General features: G+C 60.3%; 1 protein-coding gene across 1 annotated transcript in view; it reads left to right on the top strand.

Annotated features, from left to right (window-relative positions):
• The window catches only part of SLC7A5 (solute carrier family 7 member 5), a 33,006-nt gene extending 28,528 nt beyond the window's left edge, over positions 1–4,478 (top strand). The window contains exons 9-10 of the mRNA XM_024735653.1: positions 173–350; positions 1,421–4,478. Of these exons, the coding sequence (XP_024591421.1) occupies positions 173–350; positions 1,421–1,476 (234 nt within the window). The 3' untranslated portion in view covers positions 1,477–4,478. The remainder of the gene's footprint in view (positions 1–172; positions 351–1,420) is intronic.
• The last annotated feature ends 8,046 nt before the right edge of the window (positions 4,479–12,524 follow it).

Genomic DNA, 12,524 nt, shown 5'->3' with positions numbered 1-12,524 from the left:
GGGCTGTCCGGGGGGGGGGGGTCCATGGGAGGGGCTGGGTGGGCCCAAGGGCGAGGCCGGCTCTGGCAGGGGCACAGGGAGGGCGCCGTGCTCCCAGGGCTGGCCAGGACACCGCAGGTGCAGGACCCGCGGGGAGGTCCCGCTCCCCGTGTCAGCTGCGTCCCCTCCCCAGGTCCACCTGGCTCTCCCAGCGTTGTTCATCCTGGCCTGCTTGTTCCTGATCGCCGTCTCCTTTTGGAAGACCCCCGTGGAGTGTGGCATCGGCTTTACCATCATCCTCAGTGGCCTGCCTATCTACTTCCTTGGCGTCTGGTGGAAAAACAAGCCCAAGTGGCTGCTGCAGGGCATCTGTGAGTACCTCCCCCCAGGCCGGGCCTCCTCCACCCGCCCTGGGGTCTGCCCCGCCCGCCTGGCCAGGAGTGACGCGGCAGGCAGTGCCCACGGCCCTGGGTCAGCGGGGGGTCGGGGTCGGGACGTGTGAGGCCCTGGCCGAGCAGACTGTGCTGGGCGTGTCTGGTGGTGACCTAGCCTACGTATTTCAGGGTAAGGCGCTCAGCTGCGCACCAGCTAGTCTCAGAACAAGGGATTCCAGAAATCCAGGCCGCTCTTGCCAAGTAACGAAATCCCCGTCTGCCGCCAGCTTAAACCCAGCCGGCTGAGGAGGAGAAAGCAGGATCTGCACTGTGGCCACAGGGCTCATTTACAAGCCTGGTTCAGGACCCTGTGCCGAGACCGCTGTTAGTGTGACAGGCTCCTGCATGGGCTTCAAAATCCCCCGGGGTAGCCGTCCCAGAATTCTGATGGGCACCTGCCCGGGGCCCAGGACGCTGTCCATCATGTCGCTGGAGCTTTGCCTCCAGCCCGGACTGTGGTCCCTGTTGAAGAGCTGTCAGAACACACCCAGGGCCTAGAGCAGGGCCCCTCCGTTCTGAAATCTGCCCGAGTGATGCTCGTGAAGGCTCTGTGGGTGATGGGTTCTCCTGGGCGCCAGCACACCCGCCTGTTCCAGCCCCTCTGAGGTCCGCGGTGGGCGTGCTGGCTGCCGGTCCTGGAGGTCTGCCAGGCGGTGGCCCGGGTGTGGTGTCACAGGCCTCCAGCAGGGGGGCCACCATCTAGTTACGTCTCTCGATGGTCCTGGGGTCTGAACCGGGATGAGGGGTGGAGCCGGCACCCGCCTGTTGCCGGGATCCTTGGCCACACCTCCCTGAGTAACGTAACCGTTAGGAGGCCTGCAGGCCCGATGTGCGCACGCGCGCGCGCCCACACACACGCAAATTGGGAGGTTCCACATAAATTTCTGGCTTTCTGGCTTCTCCTACAACCTCAGGACGGGGCGGGGTGAGCCCACATCCCTTGCTGCCCTGACCCCCCAGGCCCGGGACCAGAGGATCCCCAAGTAACTCCGCTCTTCTCCTGGCAGTTTCCACGACGGTCCTTTGCCAGAAGCTCATGCATGTGGTTCCCCAGGAGACGTAAGCGACAGGATCTGAGAAGCTGCCGGAAAGAAAACGCAGAGATTGTTTTAAACCACCCACCCCTTAGAAAGCGACTCCGGTTCCATCATCCAGGCAGCTCAGCTGGGGGCCCCCACTGTCCCTCCCCCGGGGTGGCGGCCGGGCCACTGTGAACCCTGGTACGAATTTAGTCCCAGAAGACGGATGTCTGTGGATACCTCTCGAGCGTGGAGGCGGGAACGTTGGACCGAGGAGGCCGCGGGGCTTCCTGCAGAATCGGGCCTTCTCCCTTCTCACCTTTGTGTATTTGTACTTTTTTTTAACTTTATTTTTTTGGCCGCGCCGTGCGGCATGTGGGATCTTAGTTCCCCGAGCAGGGATTGAACCTGTGCCCCCTCCATTGGGAGCACCGAGTCTTAACCACTGGACCGCCAGGGAAGTCCCTTTATTATTTTTGTTTTAACTTAATCTTAGGTCGCGTCGACACCACCAAGATGATTACTTTTTAAAGAAACGTGTGTTGGCGGGGGCGGGGGCGCGTCTTTTCTCCCCTAATGCCACCCATAGCACAATGTGCCTCAGAGGGACCAGATCCTGTCGCCAGATTCCGGCACGTCTCGAGAACGGAGGGGTTCTGAGAACCCGCCCTGAGAACCCTCTGGACGGTGGCCTGGACACATGCGCTTGGGCTTTGCCGTTTCTCTGTTACCGTAGATGTAGTGACTTTCGTGAAACTAACCCACGTGCTCATGTCTCGTTGCCTTAAAGACCTGCGCTAGCTCCCTTCCCAACCCCAGAAAAGAAGGAACATCTTAATGAAAGGCTTGTAGAAGGAAAGGCCTTGGGCTGCTCGACAGTGGTGCCCTGGTGCCTGCCACGGGCAGGGGGATCCGAGTGGAAGTCAGGGGCAGCTGGGAGACCCCGGACCTCCCACCGGGACGTGCAGATCGGGGCCAGTTTGGGGGCTAGACCCTGTCACTCAGGACACCTTCGGGCTCCTGACTGTACAATCCCTCCCTGGACACCAGCCTGAGCAAAGGCCAGAAGCTTCCAGCAGCTCCTATGGTGGGCAAGTGGGCAGTGCTGTTGCAGGTCTGTTCTGCGTCGGTTTTGGAGCCAGGCTCTAGTCTTCTGAAAGCTTCACACTTGAAATCTGGAAGCAGGCGCGGTGAACCCTCACGGGCTTCTCCTCCGTGTTCCCGGAAGGTAGCTCTCCCGGGCCTCGAGGGCTGCACGGCAGACCTGCCAGCTGTCTGGGGCTGGCTCTCAGCTCCTGGCCAAGGCACTGCTGTCCCCGCCCCCGTCACCTGTCCCAGGCTCGGGGAGCTAGAGTCCAGGCCTCGGCACTCTGACTGCACCTGCTCTGGAGGCCACCTGACTCCGGGGGTCTGGCTCCCGCTGAGACCAGCATGGTACACGCACCCTCCCCTCCGGAGAGGCTGTGCTCGCAGGCTTTTGTGTTCGTGGTTCCCATAGCGTTTTCCCCAGGGGAGGCAGCCGAGGCCCAGAAGCTCCTCTGGCCTGGCCACCGGCTGGTTTTCCTGTGCTGTCACTGTCCACAGAGTCAGCTTGGGGAGCAGCGTCACCAAAGGTCAGATCGGCTCCCTCCAGGCCCCTCTTAGGCGCTGGCGGCTCTGCCTTGGTCTCTGACCCCTGACCGTCCCACCAGGGGAAGGATGAGACTAGCCCTTGGGCATTGAGCCTCACTGCTCTGCTATAGCCATTTCCCAGGGGCCATGTGAGCTCCGAGTGGCCAGTCCATCCACTGCCACCCACCTGGGCTCCGGGGCCCCACATGGTCCGATGGGCCCAGAGAGACCTGACAAGCAGCTTGTTGTGGGGGGCCAGGCTGGGCATTGAGGCTGAAACAGAGGTGGCCACGTGTCCGCCCCTCCCTCTTTGTGCTGGTCAGGAGACCCCTGCCCGCCTGTAGCGCCTGACGTGTGAGGAGGACCGACGTCCATGGAAGTCTCCTCACCAACTCAGTTGTCCAGGGGCTGTAAACCACGCATCTAGGGGCTCAGCCCAACGTCTGAAGGCAGAATGTCATCCAGGAGGTCAGAGACCTGGTTTTAGACTTTCTGTATTGGGGCCTCAGTTTTCTCACCTGTAAATGGGGCCCACAGCTGCTGTACTACCTGCCTGGTGGGACTGTGCCCCTTCAGGAGGAGACTGGCCGCCGTAGCCACCGCAGCCCCTCGCACAGGGGGCGGGCAGGGTGCTGCCTGGGGTGCACTGCCCACTGCCTTTCCGCGGGGGTCCAGCAACCGCTGAGCAGATTTTGGCCTCTCTCCCTCCAGGGTGTTGGGGCGACACTTAGGACGCATCGTGGTCAGACCACTGGCTCTGGATGTGACCTGGCAGAGTGCAGGGAGCCAGGTGTCCCTGTCCAGACTGCAGTGGCCTTCCCACCATGTGCATCTTGGGGAAGTGGGGTGGTGCCACCCCTGCAGGAGTGACAGGGTCCCTTTACGCATTGAAAGGTCAGAGGTAGTTCTGAAGCGTGGCTCTCCACAGCATGTGGGAAGGCAGGTTGTGGGCCCAGGCTGTGATTCTTGAGGCTGTGGGGTCCCGTGCAGCCCAGGGCCCCCGCCCTGCCCGCCCCGCCCACCCCTTAGAAGGCAGGCGTGTCTGTGTTCTGGGGCAGAGACCACTCCTGACCACACTACTGACAGGTGTCCTGAGCGTTCACCTTCGTGGGTTACTTTTTTTTTTTAAGCCACATTTTGGCGTAACAAGTGTGCAGCCGTTCTGCTTTGTTTCGTCCTCACGTCTCACTAGTGTAAGGGATGCTGTTGGCACCGTGTTGATTTATCGTGGGAGTGGCGTGCAGCCCAGCTGCTCCACGGGTCCCAGCCACGCCAGCCGCCCACCACGATGTCACGCAGTGACGTGTGTGACTTCACGCCTCTCTCTTCTGCCAACCGCTAACCTGTTACACGCTTGGCTGGTTCGGGATGGGGAGTTCTGTGTTTTGTGGGGGGGGTTGTTTGTTTCTAAAGAATTATAAGCACTGCTGATGGTTTTCTGTCTTGTATTCAGTGCCAGGTTCTGGCTGTAGGGAGGTTCCTGGAGGTGCCTCCCGGGGTTGGGGGGGGGGTTGATCATACACCTCCTTGCCCAGTTCGTTCGTTCATTCATTCATTCATTTGCCAACAGCCTCCTCGAGGCCACAGGTGGGTGCTCAGGGCCAGGGAGGAGGCGAGGGGATGAGAGGGGGGCGTTTGGGTCCACCTCTCAGGAGGGACATTGAAGTCGGGACCTTGGGGCGACAGCCAGGCCAGGACCAGCACCGGGTCGGGGGGAGGCACGTGCCATCTTGGGGTCGAAGGGAAGGGACAGGCTTCCACGACAGCCCTGAGGGTAGTCATCACAGCCTCGGGTGGAGCAGGGCCCAGAGCCCTGCCAGCCCTCACTCGATGCCGGCAAACTCCACTCCTCGCGGGGCCTTGCGTGGCGGGACGGGGGTGTGCCAGGATGGGAAGGCCGCCTGAACCTCAACGAGGGCGGGAGGCTCATCCACGGCAGCTGCCGAGCGAGCCCAGGCTGCTGGGACCAGGGGCCTTGGGTCCCCCTGGGGAGGTTTCCACTCCAACCCCTGGGCTTGGGGCAAGGGAGTACCAGCCACGGGCCAGGTCCTGGTGCTGCCCCCAGCGGATTGGGTGCCCAGGGTCCCTGAGTACCATGTAGCTTCGCTTTTTGCTGGAGAAAACCTATTACTCCAGGGAGACCAGCTGAACAAAACCCCAGGGGCAGCTCCGTAAGATGCACAGACCGTGATGCATCGACTAGTGTGTTAAAAGTCCTACTTCCGTCTCCATGGGAGCAGGTGGGACACATGAAAGGGCACTGGCATCCTGATCGTTCCTTGGCCCTCAACGAGTGTGCCTTTCACGGTCACTGACGGAAAAGGGTCTGGACACGAAAGGACAGGTCTCAAAGCAACCTGGATGAACTGCCCCCCCGCGTGTGGCCTGAGCAGAGCTGGTCAGGGTCCTCTGGGGCAGGAGGGGGCGAGAGAAGAGAAATGCCTCCGGGTCGGGGACAAGGGCACATTCGCCCAGCCCTGTGCACGGAGAGAGCAGCCTGTTTGGAGAAGGTGGGGAAGAAGGTGGTGGGATGCTGGCTGCTGGGGGAGGCCTCTTCTCGTAGTCCCCGAATTCTTGGGAAATTGCCTGGGGAAGCGGCCGGTGGGGTGAGGCTGTCGGCAGCGAGGCAGGGACCTCTGACATCGCTGAGCCAGCCCTGCCCGTGGGGTTAGCCAGAACCACGGTGAGGGCGTGGGATCTCGGCAGACTGGGGATGGGGGCCAGGCAAGCGGAACTGGATTCCAGGCAGAGTGGGAGGGGGCGGGGGTGACATCCAGGCCCAGTGGGAGAGCTCAGACACCCCGTGATGTTACAAGGACTCCGGGGAGGAAGCAGCACCCCCTGGCGCTCCTGCCTCTGGACAGGACCCTTTCGTGCGTCCTAAACGTGTGACCCTTCCACGGCCTCCAAGATGGTGAAGGGGGTGGCCCGAGGCCCAGGAGAGCAGCACATCCTCACCCCCAAAGGCACCCTCTGCACTCGTGGGGCTGCGCCAGGCTACCAGCCTCCCTTGGGGCCCCAGGATCCTTCACCCTCCTGCCAGAAACTGCTCCCCAATTTCTTCGTGTGCCCGGCCACGCCACACAGGCCCCGAGCTGCACTCGTTACTTCTTGGGGCCCAGAGTCTGGCAAGACCCAGATCTTTGTTCTCCAGCCACAGGGTGACTTAATTCTGCAAGTGGGAACTCAACGGTGATTAAACTTAAACGCCTAGGTCACACCAACACCCCGGGTGATCAGATCTTCACAGAACCTGTCTCTCCGTTTCACCGGAGAACACATCCTCTCTGGGTCAAAGAGGGGCACAGAAGGTTCCAGAAGCCACTCTCCCTCATTGACCTCTGTGCAGGCTGGTCGAAGGATGGCATGTGGCCCCCAGACGGGCTCTTACCCTCGCCCCCTCCCCGAAGGAGGGCTCTGGGGCCCAAAGTCGGCGTGGGTCTGGCCCTGCCCACGTCGTGGTCCCAACCCTTCCAAGCCCGGGCAGGTAGTGGCCACCTGCGCTCTCTGGACCAGCCAGGCCCCTGAACTTGGGAATGCAGCAAGTCCAGGGTAAGGAGCCCTCGGGGCCGACTGGGTCTCCCCGCTCCAGAGGCTGCAGGCTGGGCCGCTCTTCGTCTCCACAGGGTTCCACCTCATCATCCCTCCTGCACGGCCGGCGAGGCTGGTTCCTCCGGGGAGCGAACATTTTCCCACTGCCAAGGGCCGCTGTGTCCCGGGCGGCCATGGGAGCGGGAGGGTGCCCCTGGACGTGACTGCACTTCCCGCCCATCCCTCTGGCTACCATGACGTCTTCCAGGCTCTGAAGGTGGTCTCGTGGGACGGCCCTGCCTGGTTCTCAAGGAGCCACGGGGGCGGGCTCTGAGTCCCCAGTTCTTCCAGTAAAGCCGCTCCTGTTTCATCTCTGGGCTCCGTCCCTTGACTCGGGCTGCGAATCCCCCAGGGAAAGAAATGTCACATGGAAGCCAGATCTGGCCTGAATAAGGAGGGATGTTGGAAAGGTCACTGCAGATGGGCCCTGACCACAGGACGGGCAGTCGTCTCGGGGGAGCTGGGGGAGGGTTCGGTCTCCTCCACAGGGAGGGGAAGGGGCTGTCGCCTCCGGCCGAGGGGCTGAGTTCGGGGGTCTGGGCGGAGAGGGAAGGTCACCAGAGCCTGGTTATGGGCGTTGTGTTCCCTGGGTCGGGGGGAAGAGTGGGTCCTTCGTGGGTCCGAGTCCGGCCTCGTCACAGGGAGCCAGGCAGTGTCCTCTGGTCTTCGGGGCCGGGGCGCTGGGCTGGGCTCTTCTCCAGGCTGGCGGCTCGGTGAAGTTCAGCCCCCTCTATGTGAAGTCGGGGGTGTTTTCTCCTGTCGTGCCTGGCATGCCGCCCCCCACCCCGGCCACCTCCTGCTGCCTGCTGCCCGAACCCTTCACGGGCTGTGGACAGGAGAGCCTGGCCTTGCCCTCCTCTGCTCCCCACAAGCCCCCGGGTTATGGGAGCTGCCTGTCCCGTCGGGGAGACAGAACCTCACCCGATAAGCCCGGTGCATGCAGATTCCCAGGGCGACGTGTGTGCAGGGTCGAAGTCAGACGTGCCCACCGCGGGGAAGCAGGAAACAGGCGTTGAGGCCGTCTGATCTCTTAGGAACGTCGGCAGAGCAATAGGAAGCTGCTTAAAGAAACTGGCTCCACTGCCCACAATGGAGTCCAAGGCAGCCGTGAAGACCGACGAGGTGATGAGAAGGTTCTGTGGTGCTGGCTGCGCAACGCTGGCTGATGTACTAGAACCCGTTGGACTGTATGCTTTACATGGGTGAATTGTTCAGTATGTGAATTATGTCTCCATAAAGCCGTTACCCCAAAAAAAGGAAGACAAAGACGGACGATCGCCTTATAAACAGCGTGTACCACTAAGCAGGGTGTGGAATGGTGGACGTGGTATGCTACGATTTTTACAAAAAAGGGGGAAAAAGACTATACAAGTGTATTTTTCTGAGTATGGAAGGTCTCTGGAAGGGTTCTGCAGAAGTCGGTAACCCCAGCTGTCTCCAGGGTGGGAATTGGAGTACCCAGCGAAGGGGCAGGAAACATATTTTCATCTTGCACCCTTTATACCTTTTGAATTTTGAATCCCATGGGTGATTTACACATTCACAGAAACAATACTTTAATTTTTTAATATATTTATTTTTAAATTTTTATTTATTTTTATTTTTTTTTAGAAACATTACTTTTAAATTAGCTTTTTAAAAAATCAGCGGGCTCTCTGGGACGCCGGCGCTGTTCTGTACTTAGATCTAGTCGGGTGGAAATTGACCCGGCTGCGCATGAAAGAGTCACACGCTTTTCTACACGTGTTTTAAAATGTGCGCTGGACGCTTGGCTGCCTGGATCTTGATGTGCATTTTTGATGTGCCCAGCAGACCCCAGGACCCCACCCATCTGACAGACATAATGCAACACCTACTGCATTTGAGACAAAGACCCACCTCCATAGGACCTCGCACGTCTGCCGCTGGCTGCTCTTCCAACTTTGTTGACCCACCCACGCCCTCCCTCTGCGCCCGCCATGACGGGCCGCCTCTCAACGGCTGGGACACTCCCAGGGCCTTCGCACGTGCTGCTTCCTCGTGGAGCAGCTCACCTGCTGACGTCTCTTGACCCCTCACCCCCCTCCCTCTCTGGGCGCTGGGATCCTGGGACCTCTCTCAGATCCCAGGAGGTTTATTGGAATGTCGTGAGTTGCCTTTTGGCTTTTCCCTCGCTCACCTCTGAGAACATATGGGCTGCTGGGGACTCCCAGAGACACTCAGATGGAAGCCAGAGAAGGGGGACGAGCTGCCCTGAGTCCTCCCGGACGTGAGCGTGCCGTGTTCCGTGAAGAGTCCCGGCCCAACGCTCCCCAGCTATGAGAGTTTGAGCAACCTCCTCCCCCGCCGAAGCCTCGGTTTTCCCACCTGTGAGGTGGGTGTAGGAGGTGGAGAGAGTTAAGGGAAATGGCCTCACTCTCCCCGCCCCCAAGGCACACCCATGTCTGCGCAGGACCCTCCTTCCCCTCCGGGGACCCTGAGCCCACCACCGCTCCAGGGACAGGTGGGCCTATGGGCAAACACACGCCCGTCCAGCACGTGTTCCAGGAGCAGCCAGTGGCTCAGAGAGGCCCGAGGCCTGAGGGAAACGTGCTGGGCCTTCTGGGGAAAGTGCCAGGAAGAGGCAGTTTTCTTCCTCGGGTCGTGGCTGAGCGCAGCGTGAGGTCTGGAGCCGCTACTTCTCTGGCCGGGGCCTGAGAAAGAGGCGGAGGAGTGGGGGAGAGGCTGCCAGAGGCACCCCTCCCCCAGATGGCGCTCCTCACGGCTTGCCCAGCTGGAGGCCCCTGACGGCAGATGCCTGCCTGCCTGCCTGGGTCAGGCAGCTGGGATGGACGCTGTGGGCATGGGGCCCACCCTGCCAGGGTGGCCGCTGACCACTCTCAGCTGGGCCTCCCCGAGTTGCCCTTGGCCGGACGGGCCCTCCTCCCCCAGAGCTAACCCTGTCTCTGCGGGCGGCCAGCATCCAGTGACAACTGGACACGTCCCCGGGTGTCCCCGGTTTGGGACTGTAAGCCAAAGCTCAGCGTCTCTGTACACGGGTGCCAAATCAAATCTCAGGGGCAGAGCTTTGGGTGAAGTAGAAGGGGATGGCTTTATTGCTTTGCCAGGCAAAGGGGGACGCAGCAGACTCCTGCCTCGAAAAGCTATGCGTCCCAACCTGGGAGGATGTGATGAGGGTTTCTAAGAAGCGTTCAGAGTGGGGTGCCGACAAGGTGAGGGGGTGTGCAGGCTCTCAGGTGGTCGGTCTCACCTTGATGGGCTTCTCTGGTCCCTGTAATCTCGCCCCAGGTGGTTTCGTGGCTTCTCCTCCCTTGATTAGCCAACTGTTCAAATCTGCCCTTTGGAACTCAGGGAAGGTCGTGGAGGCTGGAGTCTTGCCTACAAGAAACGGGGCCAAAAGGGCCTCCATGCCCAGATTCCCTCAGGGCCCCACTCGGTTTCAGGACAAGCCCGGGGCCTCCCCGCCCCTGAGCTCCCATGGGGTCGGCTGGGGTCTCGGCCGTGACCCCGTGCAGCTCAGCAGGACACGGGACACCCCAGTACGCCTGCCTCAGAGATGCTCCTGGGAGGCCACCCAAGAGGGGCCGAGCCGGGCGGGGGAGGGGTCTCTTCCACCTGTACGTTCCTCCCCATGCCGTCGTGCACTGGAGGAAACCTAGGGGACGCGGGGGCTGGTACCCCGGGTCACGGCCCGTCTCCGCCCGAGAGTCACGGTGTCCCGCATCTCTGCCCATTTCTGGAGCTCCGCAACAAGAGAAGCCCCGGCAATGAGAAGCCCGCAACGAAGAGTAGCCTCCGCTCGCCTGTCCATGCCTGCTTCTCTCTTTGGCTCCTTCCAAAGGGAAATCTGCATCTCTCGTCAAACGTGAGGTGCTGGGGACCCCACTGGAGACCTGGCCCGCGACAGCGTGTTTCTGCCGATGTCCTGACGGCACCAGAGGCCCGCAGGCCAGGGCGCAGCGGGGAATCATTAATTCTGCCAAAAGGAACTAAACATCTTGATCTCAATGATCTGGACCAGTTTAGTCCAGCTCTGTACACATTTTTCAGGACTCTGCAAGCGGCACAAATTCCATTCAGATAAATCTCCCTGGGAGCGGGTATAAGTGAATTCAACCCTTTTGGAAACGGTAAGGCAGCTTTCACTAGAATCCATGACTCACTAATTCGCTTCTGGGTGTGCACCCAGCACACACTTTCAAGGTGTGTGCAAGGCCCAGGGCCAGTCTCAGAACGTTCCAGTCACCACAGCCCAATCTGGGAACTGCCTGGGACCTCGTGAACCATCAAGGGAGAGACTGTGGTGAGGTCACAGGTTGGGTAATAAACTGTGATGAGGATGATGGCCCAGCCATGCCCGGCCTCGGCCACGTGGAGAAGGTCCACGAACCTCACGTTGGGTGAGAGAATCCTGGACCGCGTGCCATCCCCGTGTGACCCCATCCCAGAGAGTCCGAACTGGGGACACTTCGTGGAGATGCATGGCAAGCAGCTCTTTGTATCAGTGTCCCTGGGCTGCTGTCACAACTTAACACAACCCAGGGGCTTAAACAACAGGAAGCTATCCCCTTGCAGTGCAGAGCCCTGAAGTTTACAATCAAGGTGTGGGCAGGGCTGGGATGATGGGAGAGGGTCCTTCCTGCCTCTTCATCGAGGCTTCTGTCCTCACATGGCCTCTCCGTGTGTCTCTGAGTCTGTGTGCGTTTTCCATTCTCTTACAAGGACACTCTCAGGGATTTAGGGCCCATCCTAATCCAGGATGAGCTCATCTTGAGATCCTTGCCTTAATTACATCTGCGATGTCCCTATTTCCAAATAGGGTCCCATCCTGAGGGTCTGGGTGGACATGAATTGGCGGGGGAGGGTGTCACCATCTAACCCACTAGAGATTCCGTGGGACTCTCTGCCCACGTAGGACTCTCCCTGTCTCCCGATGTGAAGATCTCCAATCTGGGTCCATGTAGAAGTCCCTGGTGTCTGGTAACATGTCCACTGGTGGGACAGCGGGGCCCACCCGCAAACTCGACCCGGATGGTAGTGTGCGTGGGTGATGGGGAAGGGGTGAAGCTGGAATCTCGGGAAACTTGACAACTACCCCATCTAGACCAGAGTCTTTACACTGCGGAGGAAACGAGCCTCCCTGCAAACCACAGTTAACAGGGAGCCAGGGGTGAAGCAGACAGACCAGTGGGACCTCCCACCTCTGCCCCTCACCCTCACCCTGCAGGGTAACTGCCCCGGACAGTGAGGGCGAGAAGGCTGGGGGGCCTGGATCTGGGCTACCACGGCCTCCTGGCTGAGATGGCAGCCTCTCAGCCTCCACGTGTCCCCAACACAAGGGCCAACTCCCAGGGCCGCTGTGAGGATCGACTGAGTCAGATAAACGTGGCTGACAGGTGTCGATGCCTGAGGACACCTGCTGGGTTTTGCAGTGCTGACCCTGCACCCCATGAGATTCCAGCAGCTTCCATTTCTGGATTGGCATCGCTTACGTTAATAAGCATTCATTCAGAACCACAGACCCAGACAGAAACAGCCAGAGGCTGCCGGACCTCACAGCTGAGAGCACCGTTCCGTGCTCTGCTCTTAGGACCAGGGCACATAGCGTGCTGCTTCCCGCCGCACTCAGTAGAGCCCCTGGTAAACCAGGCCAGCCTGCTGCCCAGCCTGGGAGCCCCCAGCAGGGGCTGGAAGAGCGGACTCAGCTGGGGGCTTCACTCGGCCCCAGACCTCCCTCACCTGCTACCACGAGGGTCGGTCACAGGTCACATGCTCAGCAAGGCCTTTCCATTTGACTTTTTTTTTTTTTTTTTCGCCACACCTCGTGGCATGTGGGATCTTACTTCCCCGACCAGGGATTGAACCCACGCCCCCTACATCCAGACTGAGTTCTTTTTTTTTTTCTAAATAT

This window comes from Neophocaena asiaeorientalis, unplaced genomic scaffold, assembly GCF_003031525.2.
Source record: "Neophocaena asiaeorientalis asiaeorientalis breed wild unplaced genomic scaffold, Neophocaena_asiaeorientalis_V1.1 scaffold40, whole genome shotgun sequence".
Taxonomy (NCBI): Eukaryota; Metazoa; Chordata; class Mammalia; order Artiodactyla; family Phocoenidae; genus Neophocaena; species Neophocaena asiaeorientalis.
This window is presented reverse-complemented; position numbering and strand designations above follow the sequence as displayed.